Source organism: Lates calcarifer, linkage group LG14 (genome assembly GCF_001640805.2).
Source record: "Lates calcarifer isolate ASB-BC8 linkage group LG14, TLL_Latcal_v3, whole genome shotgun sequence".
NCBI lineage: Eukaryota > Metazoa > Chordata > Actinopteri > Centropomidae > Lates > Lates calcarifer.
Window position 1 is genome coordinate 7,139,400 of NC_066846.1, and position 16,387 is coordinate 7,155,786.

The 16,387-nt window shown below is 42.4% G+C and overlaps 2 protein-coding genes across 3 annotated transcripts; one reads left to right on the forward strand and one right to left on the reverse strand.

Annotated features, from left to right (window-relative positions):
• The first annotated feature begins 14 nt into the window (after positions 1–14).
• Positions 15–10,612, forward strand: pik3c3 (phosphatidylinositol 3-kinase, catalytic subunit type 3). Of its 2 annotated transcripts, XM_051075761.1 has the most exons (26): positions 15–390; positions 1,416–1,604; positions 1,877–2,020; positions 2,180–2,309; positions 2,549–2,575; positions 3,574–3,660; positions 3,794–3,889; positions 3,993–4,064; positions 4,190–4,294; positions 4,581–4,673; positions 4,788–4,973; positions 5,291–5,421; positions 5,954–6,035; positions 6,131–6,198; positions 6,311–6,416; positions 6,507–6,623; positions 6,883–7,014; positions 7,116–7,244; positions 7,462–7,531; positions 7,751–7,815; positions 7,940–8,024; positions 8,133–8,207; positions 8,303–8,471; positions 8,953–9,043; positions 9,323–9,448; positions 10,318–10,612. In XM_051075761.1, exons 1-26 carry the CDS (start codon positions 326–328, stop codon positions 10,330–10,332), a joined length of 2,655 nt encoding a protein of 884 aa, XP_050931718.1. In that variant the 5' UTR covers positions 15–325; the 3' UTR covers positions 10,333–10,612. The 2 variants fall into 2 exon arrangements, with proteins under 2 accessions (XP_050931718.1, XP_018560676.1); XM_018705160.2 differs by lacking the exon at positions 2,549–2,575 and having other exon boundaries at positions 16–390.
• A 152-nt stretch (positions 10,613–10,764) lies between these two features.
• Positions 10,765–16,311, reverse strand: si:dkeyp-75h12.7 (uncharacterized). The gene is made up of 5 exons (XM_018705168.2): positions 15,927–16,311; positions 15,409–15,571; positions 14,451–14,575; positions 13,986–14,339; positions 10,765–11,321 (listed from the first exon to the last, which is right to left on the reverse strand). Exons 1-4 carry the CDS (start codon positions 16,134–16,136, stop codon positions 14,019–14,021), a joined length of 819 nt encoding a protein of 272 aa, XP_018560684.2. The 5' UTR covers positions 16,137–16,311; the 3' UTR covers positions 10,765–11,321; positions 13,986–14,018.
• Positions 16,312–16,387: the final 76 nt, after the last annotated feature.

The following is a 16,387-nucleotide window of genomic DNA, read 5'->3' on the forward strand; positions in this document are numbered from 1 at the left end:
TAGCCTTGGCTGTAGATGTCCGTTGCTGCTGTGTTTTTGTGTAGCTATCAAAAACACCAAATCATGCCCGGCGAGACAGCCGTTAAAATAATGTCTTCACCGTGAATACAGGCACTTAAAGTAATCTTTTTAAAGCCGTGTACGGACTGATAAGGTCTCTAACCGTGTGGACGGTGTGTTGGCTGAGCGCCGAGCTGTGTTTTTGTGCTGTATCCGAGGCCTTGTCGCAAACCAAACCGCTCCGCAAAGTCTCACATAACCGTCCGGGATTTCATGTTGAAATCGTCAGGTTTTTGGTTAAAATCTAGTGTTTTCCCGTCGGAAGATGGACACTGATAAATTCAACTATGTTTACAGCTGTGACTTGGACATCAACGTTCAACTTAAGATGTAAGTTTTGAACTTAATGCGTCGCATTTTGTCAAGCGGTGTAACTAATCTATCTTGTGACTTGACAGGATGCTCGCTATGTTTGCTGTGTGTGTGTGTGTCCTCGTATTACTCATGATGTGGGGACTCCGCTGCGTCGTGAGGAAAGTCCCCTCAACATAAACCATTTAAAGATGAAGACTTGGTCTGACCAAGTCATTGACATACATTTTTCTAACTTTAGAGTCGCCACAACAGACTATCTCTCAGATTTTAACCAAAAGTCATTACAAATCCCACAGTGGTGTGGTAAATGACTTTGTACTGAAACAGTTTTGAGATCTGGTTAATAAGTGAAGTCACTTGTCATGCCAATTTCTATGATACTTTTCTCTTATATATATGTTTGTAAATTGTGCTTTGAATGAAGAGAATAACCCACAAATGAATTCAGACTGAGTCTTTAGTTGCAGCCCTTATATTTAGTTATCAGAGTTGGAATAAATGTCTACCCACAATAGATAAACTGATTACAATAATTCACTCTCCAATAGACTGAAATCAACTGACTCAACCAGTCAATAGGATGTTTACTTTCTCCACCATGACTTGGACATCATAAGGAATTTGAAAGCACCATTGTCCTTGTGTTAAAGTCATGTGTGTAACTCATGAGTCTAATTATCACACAGTAATGATTCAATTAATGAAGCATCTGTGAACTGTGGCCAGTTTTTTTCCTCTAGTCTTGTTGTCTGGGACACTTGTGAATCCTGCTGTCATCAGTGTCACAACAAGAGTCATAAATGTCATATTTTGAGCTGCAGCTAATGATTATTATCATTATGGGTTAATATGCTCAGACCTGTTTGGATAAGATAATTAGAAAATGGAATCAAGCCAAAACTTGAAGAGGACACTAAAAAAACACAAACCTGACATGAATACAAATATTGACTTTTTTGACAGAACAAGTTGTAGCACTTTTGATAACATCAACAAACAACCTATTTGCTTCTCCTTTCCTTTGCTTCCATCTCATCCAGAGGCAGTTTAGAAGGAAAGCGAGAGCAGAAGAGCTACAAGGCGTTGCTTGAGGACCCCATGCTGCGGTTCTCTGGCCTCTACCAAGAGAACTGCTCGGACCTTTATGTTACCTGTCAGGTGTTTGCTGAAGGAAAACCCCTCGCCTTGCCCGTTCGCACTTCGTATAAAGCGTTCAGCACTCGTTGGAAGTGAGTTCCAGTTTTGTCTCTTTCTGTGTGTTCTCAGTCTGTAAATCTCCACGTCTATCTATTGTATTCTTTAAACATTTTTTGGCCAATTGAATCTCACTTTCTGTCATTTATTCTCTGTATTTTTCACAATTTAGAGCTAAAAAAAAAAGCAAATCTCCTTTCCCCAACGCTTCAGAAAAGTCACATTTAGTTGCTCAGACTTTTATTTTTGTCTTCTCACTCTCTCTATCTTTTCATCTCTCTGTTCACTCTCTGGTTGTCCTGTGCAGCTGGAACGAGTGGCTGCGGCTGCCAGTCAAGTACCCAGACCTTCCCCAAAGTGCTCAGGTCGCTCTCACAGTGTGGGACATCTATGGACCTGGCAGAGCTGTACCCGTGGGGGGCACCACTGTCACTCTATTTGGCAAATATGGGTGAGTCTACCCTTGCAGTATTATTTGTGGTTGTGTTACAGATGTTCAGTATTGAAAGATCAGCTTTGACTTCACCTCACAGCTGCAAAGATTTTTATGCAAACGTGTGCAAAAACACCGATATGCAGCTTTGAAACACCTCCTCCTGAACTCTTCTAGTATGTTCCGGCAAGGGATGCATGACCTGAAGGTCTGGCCGGGGGTGGAGGGGGATGGAGGGGAGCCAACCACCACTCCAGGACGCACAAGCAGCAGCCTGGCAGAGGACCAGATGGGCAGGCTCGCCAAGGTACAGTGTGTGTGTGTGTGTGTGTGTGTGTGTGGACAGGAGAGCAGGGTAAAGAACTGGAGAGAGAGAAGAGTGTTAATGGTGCAGGAGAGGAGGAGAAGAAGGAGAAGGAGGGGGGTAGGACTGAAATGATGAGGGGAAAGAGATAGGGTGGAGGGTGAAGTGGAAACATTGTGTGCATTGGATAAAGAGAGAAACCCTCCGATACAAAGCCCTGTCTAAACCATCATCTGTTCCAGGGCCCTGACCTGGAGGTACTCAGTGATGTGAGTACAAGTGCAGGAGTTAGTGTTGGCCATGCAGAATGCGTGTGTGTGTGTGTTGTGTACTGTACGTGTGTGTGTGTGAACAAGGCCTGGGCCAAAACATATTTGCAAATAAATCTCAGTATCTTTTCTCTTGTATCACACTCCACTTACATGAGGATTACCACATGAGGACAATTCAGACTGAGTCAGGAAACTTCTAAACGCTTCTTACTTATATTAAATCTCTGAACACTTTGTTTTGTTCTGTGTGGAAAACCTGTGTGCAGTATAAACCCATGCAAATACATTTTGACCCCGGCTTTGGTGTGAACACCAGTTGTCTGTCTAGGAGTATGGCTGCGTCCTTGAAAGCATCACACACACATTGGTTTTTAAGTTTCCTGCTGTTGCCATACATTAGTGTATTTTGTGTAAGTGTGTGTGCATGGATTTCATTTGTATGTGGACACACAAAAAATATATATTTGTAAACTTGTTGCAGCTATTTTGGAATATTTAGAGGATGGCATCAGGGAGTACATTTTATTTTAACATCCTCTGATTGGATTGGCTTGTTTTTTAATCATTTCATTCTTAAAACAGACTCCTCAGTTTTTTTAAATTAATCTCGAGTACAGTTGACTTAACATATCTAAGGTTGTTTCTAGGCTGCTGCCAGTTCATATATTGTTTTAAAGAGTTGAGTACTAATTCTAACCAGCTGAGTTGTGGGCTTCCTGTTCATGGCCAAGTGTGTGCTTACATTTCCTGACACCCACACTGACTGATGAGTGGATTGGCTGCCGAGTGTGTGACAGGCGATGCTGGATTTGCTGCTGGCACTGAGTTTGTGCATGATTGGTCGAGCTGTTTGCACATCAGCCGCCATGCTGTGACCAGTTCTGCTGCAACAGAACCTCAATCTCTCTATTTTTTTATATTTTAGTAAACCTTTTTCTTATTCTTGCTGCCCTCTTTCTTCTTCCCATCTTTCTCCCTCTCTTGTGTCCATGCAGCTGACGAAGGCCCATCGACAGGGCCACATGGTGAAGGTGGACTGGCTGGACCGGCTGACCTTCAGAGAGATTGAGATGATCAATGAGGTGAGACAGTTTAACAGACTCTGTTTTATATGTTATAAAAATACTGAGCTTATACACAATCATGAATCAGATCCACTGTATGTTGTCTTTGGAGTTTAATGTAAAAATCGTCTTTGTGTGTGTGTTTCTGCAGAGTGAGAAACGTAGCTCTAACTTCATGTACCTCATGGTGGAATTCCCTCGTGTCAAAACAAATGATAAGGAGTACAGCATTGTCTACTATGAAAAGGTATTTCCACATTTATAATAGAACACATAATATTCACATATTAGCTGTATAACACTGGAAATGGTATTAGCTGATCGGTGTATTGATCTTGGTCTCCATTCAGGATGGAGACGACACATCGCCTGTTCTTACCAGCTGCGACATTGTCAAAGTTCCTGACCCACAGATGGGGATGGTGAGATTTATGATAACTTTGCTGTTGTTGGTGAATCACAAAATGGAGTTATGTACAGATTTACCATAGTTTAATGAGTTTAATTCACAATATATTGTATATGTTGTCTTTACTTTTCCTCATAGGAGAACCTGGTGGAGAGCAAACATCACAAACTGGCTCGTAGCCTCCGTAGTGGGCCGTCAGATCACGACCTGAAGCCCAACGCTGCAACACGAGACCAGCTCAATGTAAGAAAAGAGCAGTGCAGTTTTTCTACCAAAAAGTAAATTTATTCATATATATTTAGTCTACGCTTGTTCTGCTTTGGTGTTACGCATAGTTGTTGCTCTTTGATTTTCATAATCACAGCTGCTTTTCAGAAGCAGGAAGCACTTAGCGTTTATCTCAGCTCTCTTTTTCCCTTTTCCAGACAAGTCAAAGTGCCCCAATATCCTTTATTTTGAATAGATTATTGTATATGTAAGATATTTAATAGCAAGTTGATGTCACATTTCACAACGCCTGCACCAACAGATCATCGTCAGTTACCCTCCAACCAAGCTGCTGAGCTCTGAAGAACAGGACCTGGTGTGGAAGTTCAGATACTACCTCACCACACAGGAGAAGGTGGGTGTGTTGCTGGTTTGTTCTCTGTAACATCTAAATCTACATAAGAACCTGTTACTGTGTCCAGTACCATCTTGTATACACACTGAATCCTTCCTCCTCCTCCTGGTGCAGGCGTTAACAAAGTTCCTCAAGTGTGTGAACTGGGACCTGCCCCAGGAAGCCAAGCAGGCTCTGGAGTTGCTGGGGAAGTGGAGACCCATGGACGTGGAGGACTCCCTGGAGCTGCTGTCGTCCCACTTCACCAACCCGACGGTCAGACGCTACGCCGTGGCACGACTGCAGCAGGCGGACGATGAGGTAGGCTCTGGCGGCTGAGATGGGTCAGGAGGAGTGTACGCTGCACCGTGTGGCTGGACGATGATGATGGGTCGATCTCAAATATAACCCCTGAGCATGTTTGTAATTGTGTTTTTGTGAGGGGGTTGGTTGTTCAAACCTTAACCTAATCCACAGAGCAGAAATTAAAGGTCTGTTTTCAGGACTTTTATACATTAGCCACACTTTAACAAAAAATATCATAGGTTCTCAGGGATGAATCTGAGCTTCAGTGGAAACGGAAAATACTAAACTCCTCATCAACCATCACTATAATTATTCCCGTCTCTCTTTTCTAGGACTTGCTCATGTATCTTCTCCAGCTGGTCCAGGCGCTCAAATACGAGAACTTCAGTGATATTCAGGGAGGCCTGGAGCCAGGCAGCAAGAGAGACAGCCAGGGACTTTCAGATGACTCCGGCCTGGACAGGTCAGCACTTGGATTAGAAATATTAACAGCTACTCTGGCTGTGGATCATTAGCAAGTCAACTAACTACTAGCGGCTTTGACAGAAGGAAGGCACATGTGGAGGTTCTCTTGTGGTCAGTTGCTAAAAATGTTTGAAAATGACACAGAGGGGTCTGAAACTTTTGTTCTCCCTCCTGCCTGGATCTAAATTTATCTCAGATATTCTCAGTGGTTGGGAGAATATTTGCTGCTTTGCAGAGGTAGATTATTTTTCTTTCAGAAACCATAATGAACTCACTGGATGTTGTGATGTTACTGGCAGATCCACAGCTCTGGCCAGAGTCCTGGGCTGTCAGCTGGATGCAGAGAACTGCAACTCTGCAACTGTGTTGACCTAAAAATGAAAATAAGAATGACCCTCGCAGGCTAAAGCTGTCAAACTAAATGCACTGTCTTGTCAGTTAGGGGAAAATCTCACTTATATTTTTAGCCATCATGTTTTCTGATTGTGTTATTGTTAATCAATTCTGGGTCCTTTTTACTCTTTGTGTAGTTCTCAGATTCTCTCTGGCACATCTGGACCATCCTCTGCCCCACAGAAAGGCAAGGAAGGAGCCGACAGCGAGAATCTGGAGGTAAGGAAGGCAAAAAGTAACTGTAAGTAAAACAAGCTTAAATTACTTCTCTTGTATTAGTCTGTCATGAAGAGAGTGTGTGTGTCTTTTTGTAGCAAGACCTGTGTACGTTCCTCATCTCCCGAGCTTGTAAGAACTCCACTCTTGCCAACTACTTGTACTGGTGAGTACATTTCAGCGAGGTTGTTTTTTTCTGACTAAAGAACGAGAGCAGCTTAGAAGAAGTTATCACCGCTGAGTACGTCTGTCAGCAAAACCAGTGTGTTCTCCCTCAGGTATGTGATCGTGGAGTGTGAGGATCAGGACACTCAGCAGAGAGACCCCAAGACCCACGAGATGTACCTGAACGTCATGAGGAGGTTCAGTCAGGCTTTACTCAAGGTCAGCAGTCTGATACGTCTGTGTTACAGCAGCATTTGACAGCAAACTAATAACATACAATCTAATATCCACACTGCTTCTTCTCTACAGGGTGATAAGAGTGTGAGGGTGATGCGGTCGCTCTTGGCCGCCCAGCAGACATTTGTAGACAGACTGGTGCAGCTGATGAAAGCTGTGCAAAGGGAGAGTGGAAACCGCAAGAAGAAGGTAAATAACAGAGCATCCACACACACAAAAATACACACAAAACAAATACTTTGCTTCAATTATTCAGTTTAAACAGTTTAAAGTACATGATGCAAAGAAAACCATTTTGGGTTTTGCATTTTAGAAGCACCACTACAAACATGTCATTTACTCTGGATGGTTGGTTTGAAACTGTAGCAGCCACTTGATCGTGCTGAGTCGATGTTAACATCAGCGTTCCTAACTCTGTGTGTGTGTGTGTGTGTGTGTGTGTTTGCAGACGGAGCGGCTGCAGGCTCTCCTGGCCGACAATGAGAAGGTGAATCTCTCAGAGATTGAGCCAATTCCTCTTCCTCTGGAGCCTCAGATCAAGATCAGAGGCATCGTTCCTGAGACGGCCACACTCTTTAAGGTACAGAAAACTTGCCTGTTTTCATCTTCAGTGCGATGCCTTGGTCAGCTTGCCCTGGTTTGTCTTGACTAAATCTGATATCTGTGTGACACATTGTTCAGAGTGCTCTGATGCCAGCCAAGCTGATCTTCAAGGCTGAGGATGGAGCCATGTATCCAGTCATCTTCAAACACGGAGACGACCTGAGACAGGACCAGCTCATCCTGCAGATCATCTCACTTATGGACAAAGTAAGAATACTTTCATGTTAGCTTACAGGCTTATGATCAGTTTGCAATCCTTTTGGTTTTTTTTTCCTATTGTAAAAATAATTTCACCTGGCAAATTAGTTTGTGATGGAAAAAAAAAATTATTTGTAACAATTGTAATACAGAAACAGCTGTTGCTTGTTTTGTGACCCCTAGTTCTTTTTAATGTTCAACAAAAACTTGTATATTTTGTCTTCAGCTTCTGAGGAAAGAGAATCTGGACCTGAAGTTAACACCTTACAAAGTTTTGGCCACCAGCACCAAGCACGGTAAGAACTCTGTTTGTTAGAAAATAGACTCCTCTATAAACAGAATATAACACAGACTTGATTTGCCAGTCCCTTTGAAACAAAGAATCTTCTTGTGGAGGGAATCTGGCAAAAACAGCAACAGGACATTTAGTCACTGCCAAAATAATGAACAAAACACATTTTTTGAAAGAAAAAAGTACCTGGAAAATAAGCAAAGACGTTTTGTTCCTGTTCCAGGTTTCATGCAGTTTGTCCAGTCTGTTCCCGTCGCTGAGGTCCTGGCCACTGAAGGCAACATCCAGGTGAGGAGGGCTCTGGAAACAATCAGGACACTGCTTACACGCTGTCCTCTTTCTTCACCACACTGCAGGTAACTGACAGGAAAAAAATAATCTGTCCTTTTAACCACATCGTTTGTTTCAACAGAGCTTCTTCAGGAAGCACGCACCGAGTGAAAAGGGACCGTACGGCATCAGCTCAGAGGTGATGGACACTTACGTCAAGAGCTGTGGTGAGACTGTGTTTTTGTCAGTTGTATCAGGTCTGTGCTCAGTCTGTTGGTATGCTCTACCTGCAGAACTCATTAACAGATCTTTATTCTCTCACCATGTCCGTCCAGCTGGTTACTGTGTCATCACATACATCCTGGGAGTAGGAGACAGACATCTTGACAATCTGCTACTGACGAAGACTGGTGAGGCGAACACACTCTTTCTTTCACTTATACGTACAATTAACATCCTAGTTTACTGAGCAGTTTTTTTAAAAGGATATTCCTTTCATCCACAGGGAAGCTCTTCCACATCGACTTCGGCTACATCCTGGGCAGAGACCCCAAACCGCTGCCTCCGCCCATGAAGCTGAGTAAAGAGATGGTGGAGGGGATGGGAGGCATGCAGAGCGAGCAGTACCAGGAGTTCAGGAAGCAGTGCTACACTGCTTTCCTGCACCTCAGGAGGTGGGAGTTTAAACACACACAGACACACAGGCTACTCATTTATTTTCTTATGGAGGAGAGTCATAAGCTCAAACTGAGAGGCTGCAGCAAGACTTTGATTTGAAAGACTGATGCCTCCATCAGATTCTAGGTTTAAGGGAGAGTACTTATTTTACTCTAATATTACATATACATTCATCTCCATTCTTTAATGCAGCCACATGCTTTTAAGTTGCTTGAGCTAGATGATTAAGCACAGCAAACATATGCTTCAATTATGTTAAAACACATGGTAATGCAGTCTGTCTGTTTACACAGGGAAATTTATAGTAGTGACTTAAATATAGTAATGTCAATTTCAAGCTATTTTAAGTATTTGGCAGCTGATTTGATGTTTCATTGACCTGAATCTGCCTACACAGCTTGTAGATAGCTACAGAAGTATAATCCAATTGTATTTAATTCACTAAAACATTCATCCATCGTTCCTTTGTTTCTTCAGATATTCGAATCTGATCCTGAATCTGTTTTCTCTCATGGTGGACGCCAATATTCCTGACATCGCTCTGGAGCCTGACAAGACTGTTAAGAAGGTAAGTGTGTTGTTACCCGTAACTGAACATATATCTTATTATAGCATCTCATGTTTTTATCAACAGTACTTTGACAAAATCCAGACATTTTGAGAGCAAATTCAAACATCTGTACAAATGGAAATCTGTTAGCATTAAATAACAATGACAGTGATTTACAGGATTAATGGGTACAAACATTCACATAGCATCTTCTCATTTTCATTTAGAGCTGCCAAAGTACAAAGTTGCCTGGTGAAATAACAAGTGACGTATATTATTCAATATTTTTGCCTCCAGGTGCAGGACAAGTTTCGATTGGACCTGTCAGATGAGGAGGCGGTTCATTACATGCAGAGTCTGATTGACGAGAGCGTGGGCGCTTTGTTTGCTGCTGTGGTCGAGCAGATACACAAGTTTGCCCAGGTAAGAGCACACAAACACACAACATACTTTTGACTGATCACATCACAGCGTCAATAACCAACATGTTTCATCTCACGTCTGTTTGCTCGTAGTTTCTCTTCAGGGTTTTCTAACATGCATTAAGAGCTGACAAAGTTTGGCAACACTAATAAGTAAGGGTTAGGGTTAGGGTTAGGGTGTAACGATTCTCCAAATGCATGATGTTTTTAAATGTTCCCACGCTGCTGACTTTAATGCACAGAAGCGTATTACTGAAGAAAAACGGATCAGTATATTGTTATAATGTGAAAATGATGTTTGAATGAGGAAACAGTGTATGGAGAATGGATAATGTCTCAGTTAAACGGTTTGATTTAGTTCTACTTCATGCAGACATGGTGAGATTCTGCTGTTAGTGAACACTGTGGATGATATTGTGATAAATGCACATACACGCCTGTGACACTCTAACCCTAACCCTAACCCAGTTAATTTCACTCTGCAGCAAACTGAACTTAAACCAGTATGAGAAAAGTACATTAATAGATTTACCAATACATAAACTTTAAATGTACTGCTCAGCAGTGATGATAGTGAAAGACAATTTGAAATAAACAGAATAAAACAAACACCAGCTCTTACAGATGAAGCCTAGACATGTTAAAATGTAGTCTCTCTATACTGTTAAATGAATAGTTCAACATTTTGGGAAATGGATTTAGCTGTTGTTTAAATAAGATTTTTTTAAATTTATTCTATATCATTTGATAGCAACATAATAATAGACAATCATTGCAATTCATTAGTGTAAATCAGTGTATTTCCCAAAATGTTGATTTATTCTGTTCGATCTTAGCTGCTGATCTAACTTTGGTTTTGTCTCTCTCCAGTACTGGCGCAGATGAGCAGAGACTTTTGAGATGCGGATGAACGGGATCGAACTGTTGCAGTGGGAACACATGATCATACAGCTCTGACCCGACTGACACAAGTGTGTGAAAGGATGAAGTAAAGAAACCCAATGACACTGTTAAAGAGGCCAAGAATGCACTGCCAAGCTTTACTGCAACTGACGGCTAAACAAGGACAACGGACGTCTTTGTTTGCTTATGTATATATCATGTATATTAATTATTAAATGAATGAATAAAATAAACGGCCAAAAAAACTGTTGGTACAACTTAACATACTGTTTGTAAGTGTATGTCTAAAGCAGCGTGTGTTTTTCATAATTTTAGCCCAAAAAAGTGCTGCCATGCAGCTTTTATGGCGCGCAACATTTTTATCAATTGAGCATTGCTGACCATCTGTGGATGGTCGTACTGTCAACGCTGGGGGTTGAACCCCCTGAGGCTTGGTGAGTCAGAGCGAGTGACTAAGCATTTCCTGCCAGACACAGAAAGACATGAAAGACGAGCCATTGGCTGTGATTTAAGAACAAGCTATACATTTCTTCAAAGTTCAACACCAAATGCAAACACTCAAAGACTAGAGGAAAAAAGCTCACAAGCATGAGACCAAATGGTTCAGGCTGTTAAGATGACTGCTTGGTGACTCAGTGGTCAAGGGTTCGATTCTTACCAGGGGCAGAAAATTTTCCAACGACTCAAAGGCTCAAAAACATTTTAAGCAATCATCAGGCTACGTGCTTAGGCCAATTAACGACTGGTTGGTGATGTGAGGATCGCAAGTTTGAAGCTTACTTGGTGAGGTCAATTTTGAAGTCCAACACCCAAAGTGAAAATTAAAAAGCATTCTGAGAAATGTTCTGAATGTGAAGTGCTGGTGGCCTCACAGGTGTGACAGAGGCTGTAAGGTGACTTACAGTGCAGAGTCTGAAGGATCAAATCTCACTGGGTACCAGGACCTGGAGCAGCAAAGGGCCCCACTGCATCTGAAAAGTAAAAAAAACAAATGTTTATCAAGTACATTAGAACTAAACTGACTACTTACTAATTTAACTGACTAATCAGCTCAAATCAATAATTAATTAACTGACAACCTACTAACTCATGAACTCCTCTGCTAATCAATTAATGAACTGACCACTTACCAACATAATTGGCCAATCAGATAAATTAATTAACTGACTACTTAACCCTAAACCCTAACCCATCATAACCCTAACCCTACCTTAACCCTAACATAACCCTAACCCTACCTTACCCCATCATAACCCTAACCCTACCTTAACCCTAACATAACCCTAACCCTAACTTACCCCATCATAACCCTAACATAACCCTAACCCTACCTTAACCCTAACATAACCCTAACCCTAACCCTACCTTACCCCATCATAACCCTAACCCTAACTTACCCCATCATAACCCTAACCCTACCTTAACCCTAACATAACCCTAACCCTAACCCTACCTTACCCCATCATAACCCTAACCCTAACATAACCCCATCATAACCCTACCTTAACCCTAACATAACCCTACCTTACCCCATCATAACCCTAACCCTACCTTAACCCTAACCCTAACTTACCCCATCATAACCCGAACATAACCCTAACCCTACCTTAACCCTAACATAACCCTAACCCTAACCCTACCTTACCCCATCATAACCCTAACCCTACCTTAATCCTAATATAACCCTAACCCTAAACCTAACCCATGTAATCTTTTGTTTGTTTTTTTTAAATCTCATATCAACACGACAGAACCATGATTGTATGACCTTGATAACCTTGGTAAACAATTACAACTCTGAAGTGAGATTGTTATCAGCTTTAAAGTTTGTAGTTACACTAAGCCCTGGCATAAACCTCCTCCTCCTCATAAAAAAATCAATTATCATAAGACAACAAACAAACCCACCAAGGTCACCTCAGTAATCAGCTGTGCTGTAACACACTGCAGTTCACTCTATGGGACAGTGCATGCCAACACACACACCCAGAATCAGAAAATAAGCAAAAAGAAATCCATCTCAGCGGAGATTTTCAGAGAAGTTACTGCAAAAAGCAGAAAACATTCTGCTTCTGGATGCTGGAGTGAACAGCAGCTCGACTGCTGTGTAGTCAGGTGCTCATTCACACAAGCCAACTTTTTGCTTCATACATTAATCATCTCTCCACAATGTAAGCACTGTGTTTATTAATAAAAGCCATACCACTGGCTTGTTCATGGAAGCTTTGGACAACCCCCCAGGTCTCTGTGGACTCTGGAAAAGGTAGAAGGGGAAACAAACAATGCTGGATGGCCAAACCTCCAAGGCTCCCCAATGTTGCGGAAAGAATGCAACACCAGCAAAACAGAAGGCAGAACAGCGAGAGGTCAAGATGTTCCTGGTTTTCATGCAGGAGGCAGAATGAGGTGTCAGTCACGGACAAGAGGCAGCGAAGCTCTGATGGGGCAACTGTGAGTCAGAAACATTTCAGAGCAATGAATGACAGGACAAACTGCCCTTTGTTATCACTTTGGTGGTGGTGATAGGGGGGAGGCAGCATGGAGGAGCTGTTGGCTGCATGTGGGGGGTCAGAAGTTTTCTTAGTTCTTGTTTATGAAGTTCATGGTTTGGACTGGCCTGTTGAGTGGCACTGGACCTCAGCACAAAAGGCAGAGGGGAGAAGAACCGCAACCAGATTTAGATTTTTCACCGAATCCATGGACATGTACGTACACAGAAAAACAGCTCCTTTTGGACCCGTCAGATAAACTATTTCTGCTTCACTGGTGAATCTCACTCACCAGTCTATTCTCTGACCGCCTTCACGCCGCACTCTGACTCATATCGGACAGAAAAATGTGCTTATATGTTTAAAATTGGGAGCCACGTTTCGATCACTTCACGTCAGCTAAACAGGATTACAATATTAGGAGAGGTCAAATGATGGCCCAGGAGAAAGGAAGAAAAAAATCTGCTTGTGGAAACAGATCTGGTCCACGACCTCACACATTCCACCCCCCACAGACACATATTATTGCTTCAATATCATTTAGTCTATAAAATGTCAGGAAACAGTGAGAAATACCGGTTACAGGTACCTGAAGCTTCAAATCATGTCTTCAAACTGCTCATTTTGTTTGACTACTGCTCCAAAACTCAAAAGTATTTCTAGAAAAATGACTTAAATGATTAATTGACTGTCAAAATGAATGAAAATGAATTCTATCTATAGTAGGTTAAAATTAAAAAGCTATCTCTGGGCTAACAACTACAGCATCTCAAATAGAAGCAGGTAGCTCACATTATTTTCTTAACTCAAAATATGAGCCCTTTTCTGGGGAATTTGTGAAGTAAAGTCCAACTGATAAGGGATTTTTGATGCCAAACTCCATCTATCCATTTCCTGACATGGTCTTGACTAGAGCAGGGTACACACAAGACTAAGACCTGATTATCTGATGGCTCTACAGATTATCTTGCCAGATTCTCCTGTGGTGTGAGGTGTGTTAAGAGTGATTTTATCCTCCCCGATCTGCTTGGAAAACGCAGGCACAGAGGAGAGCCGAGCACGCAGCCTCTGAATTGTCACGTGGAACGGTGCGTTGGCCAATCAAGAAAGCAAGCTGACTACTCTATTACACCTCCTTACACGTACCTCTGTAGAGCAACACTCGTGGTGAGATGACTCTCAGTCTTCTAGCATCAGTCTCCATTTGTCGCACGTCTCCTCAGAAGAGTGTGAGATGTGTGGGATGCTGATGCCAGAGTCCAGGCCTCGCTCCAGCTCCATCCCTCCGCCGTCCCAGTACAACGCACCAGAGCTCGAGTCATGCCGGAGAGGATCGCAGGTGTAGGTGTTTCCCATGGCTGAAGTCTGGTCCTGGTTGGAGGCGAGACTGGAGGATGACTCGATGGAGATGTGATCATCAGCGAGTTCCAGGTAGATGTCACAAGGGTCGACTGGGACCAGGGACACTGGGACCAAAGAGACCGGATCGTGAACAGACGCCTTCAAGAAAGAAAGAGAGAAGAGAATACTTAATCTGGAAAAATCAGTTGTGGAAAAGTAGGCAGTGTAGCATAAAGCGTAAGAGAAGATTTACAACAGATTAAAACATACTGGAGTCTTGGGTTGATTTTCAGTGGTTGGTGCAGTTTGTCTTGATTTTTTCAGAAACACAATGAGAAGTGGAACGAGGAGCAGAGATGCCAACACGATTCCCAGACACAGCACAGGCAGCAGCTCTGTGGAACGAAAACACATACGGGGGTTGAACGAGTGCACAAGCAACACTTGATAATTTCACAGCTGAGATAAACAAGATGAATCAACAGTGAGGCTGCAGAATGATCTGAGCCAAGGCCACCAGCAGGAGATTTGATTGGCACGTTGGACTATGTTGTAAGACAGGGATTAGGTTTGCTAGAAACGAAGGTGATGCAGTTTCCTGGAAGGTCCTTAGCATCAAAATTTACTCTGAGCTGGACCATGACCAGTTAACCCTATGTTTTTACTCTTTTGTCCTACAACTCCTGAAAATAAGACACATTATCAACAGTCTCGACCTCTTAAATCATCACAGACATCTGCTTTACTGGAGATAGAGCATTGAGTTTTTATTTACCACATGTCTGAAACAAACTCAACACCTGACATCTGCTTTAACTCTTAGTTCTTTTAATTCAATGTCCAAAACTTTCTGTGTGCCGCTGCCTACTGTTACATTTAATTTGGAATCAATCATTCATTCATATTCTGTCCTGGTTTTATATGATTATTTTAATCCTTTTAAATCCTATTTATGTATTTTTATATTACATTGTCTTTCTTTCATATCTTGTCTTAATGCCTTTTATATCTGTAAATCACATTAAATTGCCTTGTTGTTGAAAGGTGCTATGCAAATAAACTTGAACAATGATTTTTCCATCTCTTATTGTTACATTTGAACTGGTAAAACTAACCTGTATCTTTAAACCGAGGATTCCTCTATGACTGAACAATGATGAATAAATACATCAACACTCACTGTCCTCATTTCTAGCTGTTAAGTTTGAGAGTTCAAGTTTCCTCTCACCTGATTTGGAGACCACCTCGACACATTGTGGGTCAGACTTAGGGGAGGCGGCCATGGAGAAGGTCGGGAAGGAGAAGTTAGCCACAGCACAGTAGCTCTGACCCGGAAATAAACCGTTAAACTCCACAAAGGACGACACCTCCTGGGTCCAAACTGTACGGCTCTGTAAGTCAAAAATACAAGCAAACACGAAACAAAAGATTCAAAAATTAGTTACAATTCACCGACGGGCGCACGGACGCGTTTTCGCTTTGTTTTTTCGATGTTTCTGTCGATATCTTTGCTAAAACACCGCCTGGAAACATACTGTAAACGTTACCCGAATCTGCACTCTCCAATTTCCGGCCCGCGTTCTTGGGAGATCATACGTCACTCACAGGTGCTAAACGGCCGATAAACGAGCGCGTCTGCTGATTGGTGGATTCGTTACCTCATTACTTTTTAAATGGTACAACGGTTTTTTTTTTTAAAGATACTCTCGGACTTAAAAGGCTACAACAACAAAGAGAAAGAAAGACCTGGTATTCTGAGTGATTGAGCACGTTGTACACAGTCACTGTTGTCCAGGGGTCAATCAGTTCAGAAATGGGACAGCACCTCGCCAGAGAGCACCTCCTGTTGGCAGCGCAGGGGAACTGCACCTTCACCAACAGCTGGTCGTCTTTCAGAGAGACTGAGACAGAGGGAGGGCTGAACGCTGGACAGAGGAGGAGAGAGGAGCTGGTCATACCCACTCCAATATATTAGTCATCAAAACAGGTAATGACACTTTTAAAGCAGCAGTTTAAACCCACGTGACACAGAAAGCCAAGAGTCTGAAACTTTTCATCACAATTTGACAACTACTGATATTTTCCATCAGTTAAACCTGCAGCACTCTGGACTCTGTATCACAGGTTGTGAGACTGCTGCATTACAGAAACTGCAGATCGTCACTGACTGAAGTCACTGTAGTCGAACTTGCGTGGCTTGATCCAGA